The sequence below is a fragment of the Myotis lucifugus genome, unplaced genomic scaffold, assembly GCF_000147115.1.
Source record: "Myotis lucifugus unplaced genomic scaffold, Myoluc2.0 scaffold_169, whole genome shotgun sequence".
Taxonomy (NCBI): Eukaryota; Metazoa; Chordata; class Mammalia; order Chiroptera; family Vespertilionidae; genus Myotis; species Myotis lucifugus.
This window is the reverse complement of record NW_005871217.1, coordinates 2556086-2558080: the sequence shown is the minus strand read 5'-3', so window position 1 is coordinate 2558080 and position 1995 is coordinate 2556086. Positions and strand designations below refer to the sequence as shown.

The following is a 1995-nucleotide window of genomic DNA, read 5'->3' as shown; positions in this document are numbered from 1 at the left end:
ACAAGCCTGTTTTCTTTATTTTTAGTAAAATCGTCTTTACTGGGGAAGGACCCGGTTTCGTTCACGCCCGTGAAACTCCCCAGGACGTGAACTCCGAGAAGTACCATTGAGAAACTGCGCGCGGGGCTTTTCTGCGCATGCGCGACGCATCTGCTGGGCGGGGCCTCGGGGCTAATGACGCCGGGAGCTTTGTGACGCAGTGGCGCGCTGAGGTTGGGAGACACCACCTGAAGCCCAGCCCGCCCTCTTCCGCTAAGGCCTCCGGCATGGAAACATCTGAACCACGTGCCGGAAACCAGCTCACGCCGACGCCGCCGCGCCACTCCTTGTCTTTCGGCGCCGAGCTGCCGCGCATGTCATCGCGAGACCAACTCGCCGAAATGGCCGCGTCCACTCAAGGTAAGGACGAGCACGCGCGCTGCCGGCGTCGCGGGAGCCGCCTTCCTCGGCTGCGGAAGCGGGAGGCTCCACAGCCCGGCAGAGCTCCCCCGGGAGCCCTAACAGCGCCGGGACGGGGTGGGCGTCCGGGGTTTGCCCCTGTCCCGGCCGTTCCCAGGGTCCGGCCAAGGTCAGGCGCCAGGCAGGGGCTGATCGGCCCGGGGTGTTGCCTCCTGTCGGGCTCAGACTTCCGGCGCCGCCCCCAAAACCTACGCCCTGAGACATTCCGTCCCTGTTCCGTTCCTGTTCTCCGTAGGTCGGGCACTTTGAGACTAAGGCGGCTTATTTCTCCCTTTGAACGCTCATGTCAAACCCCTGGCAAGTGTTTTTCTGTGTGCAAGGCGCCTCCTCTGGCGGTGTTGATGATTTTTAAAGAGTAATATCCTTGGGATGGTACTTTGAAATAGGCTTTTCTTTAGTCTGCGTAAAGGAAGATTCCCAAGAATATAATACGCAGGGGAACACGTCTTTAAATCATGCTCTTGCCCTACTTTGAATACTTCATAGTCGTAGTCAATTCAGTACTTGCTTACAAGATTCAAGTACTAAACAGAGCCATGGAACAGACTGACAATCTCAGGGAAAGGGGGTCGGAGTGGGTGGAAAGAGATTAACCAAAGAATTTCTATGCATAACCCATGGACACAGCATCTGTAATACTTTCAACAAATATAAAAATATATTTTTATTGATTTCAGAGAGGAAAGGAGAAGGAGAGAGAGATAGAAACATCAATGCTGAGAGAGAATCATTGATTGGCTGCCTCCTGCACGCCCCACACTGGGGATCGAGCCCACAACCCTGGCATGTGTCCTGACCGGGAATAGAACTGTGACCTCCTGGTTCATAGGTCAATGCTCAACCACTGAGCCACACCATCCAGGCTAAAGATAAAAATTTAAAAATCAATTATATAAACTTAAAATTACATAAATTATGCCCTGGCTGGTGTGGCTCAGTGGATAGAGTGTCTACCTGTGGACTGAAGGGTCCCCAGTTCAATTCCGGTCAAGGACACTTGCCTAGGTTTCAGGCTCGATCACCAGTGGGGGGTGTGCAGGAGGCAACCGATCAATAAGTCTCTCCCATCATTGTTTCTATCTCTCTCTCCCTCTCCCTTCCTCTCTGAAACCAATTTTAAAAATTACATAAGTGATGTTAAAACAAAGAGTGAAAATAGTCAAAACTTATCACTTTATTATTTGCCATGTTTTACTGTTATTTATGCTCTTAAGGCTATTTACATTTATTGTATCTATGTGATGGAAATGACAGTATGGTGCACTACTCTATCTCTTCCCAAACTGTGTTCAGTGATGTCACAATTCAGTGATGTCACAGTCACAGTGAGTGAATACACCAAGGAAATGGGCACACCCCCCAACTGTTAAACAATCAGCCCTCCCCCCAAACTGTTTGTTAAACATTTATAAACATACCACTGAATATAGATGACTAAGGGATTGCAATGCACAATCTAATTATTTTCCGCAGAGCAGTCTGCCCTTACTTCAAACTGTGCTAGTTTGATCAAGTATTTGCACCTAGGAAATTATT

The 1995-nt window shown here is 49.8% G+C and overlaps 1 protein-coding gene across 1 annotated transcript in view; it reads left to right on the top strand.

Annotated features, from left to right (window-relative positions):
• The first annotated feature begins 158 nt into the window (after positions 1 to 158).
• FUNDC2 (FUN14 domain containing 2) overlaps positions 159 to 1995 on the top strand; it is a 16311-nt gene continuing 14474 nt past the window's right edge. Inside the window, exon 1 of the mRNA XM_006096184.3 lies at positions 159 to 399. Within this exon, the coding sequence (XP_006096246.3) occupies positions 267 to 399 (133 nt within the window). The 5' untranslated portion in view covers positions 159 to 266. The remainder of the gene's footprint in view (positions 400 to 1995) is intronic.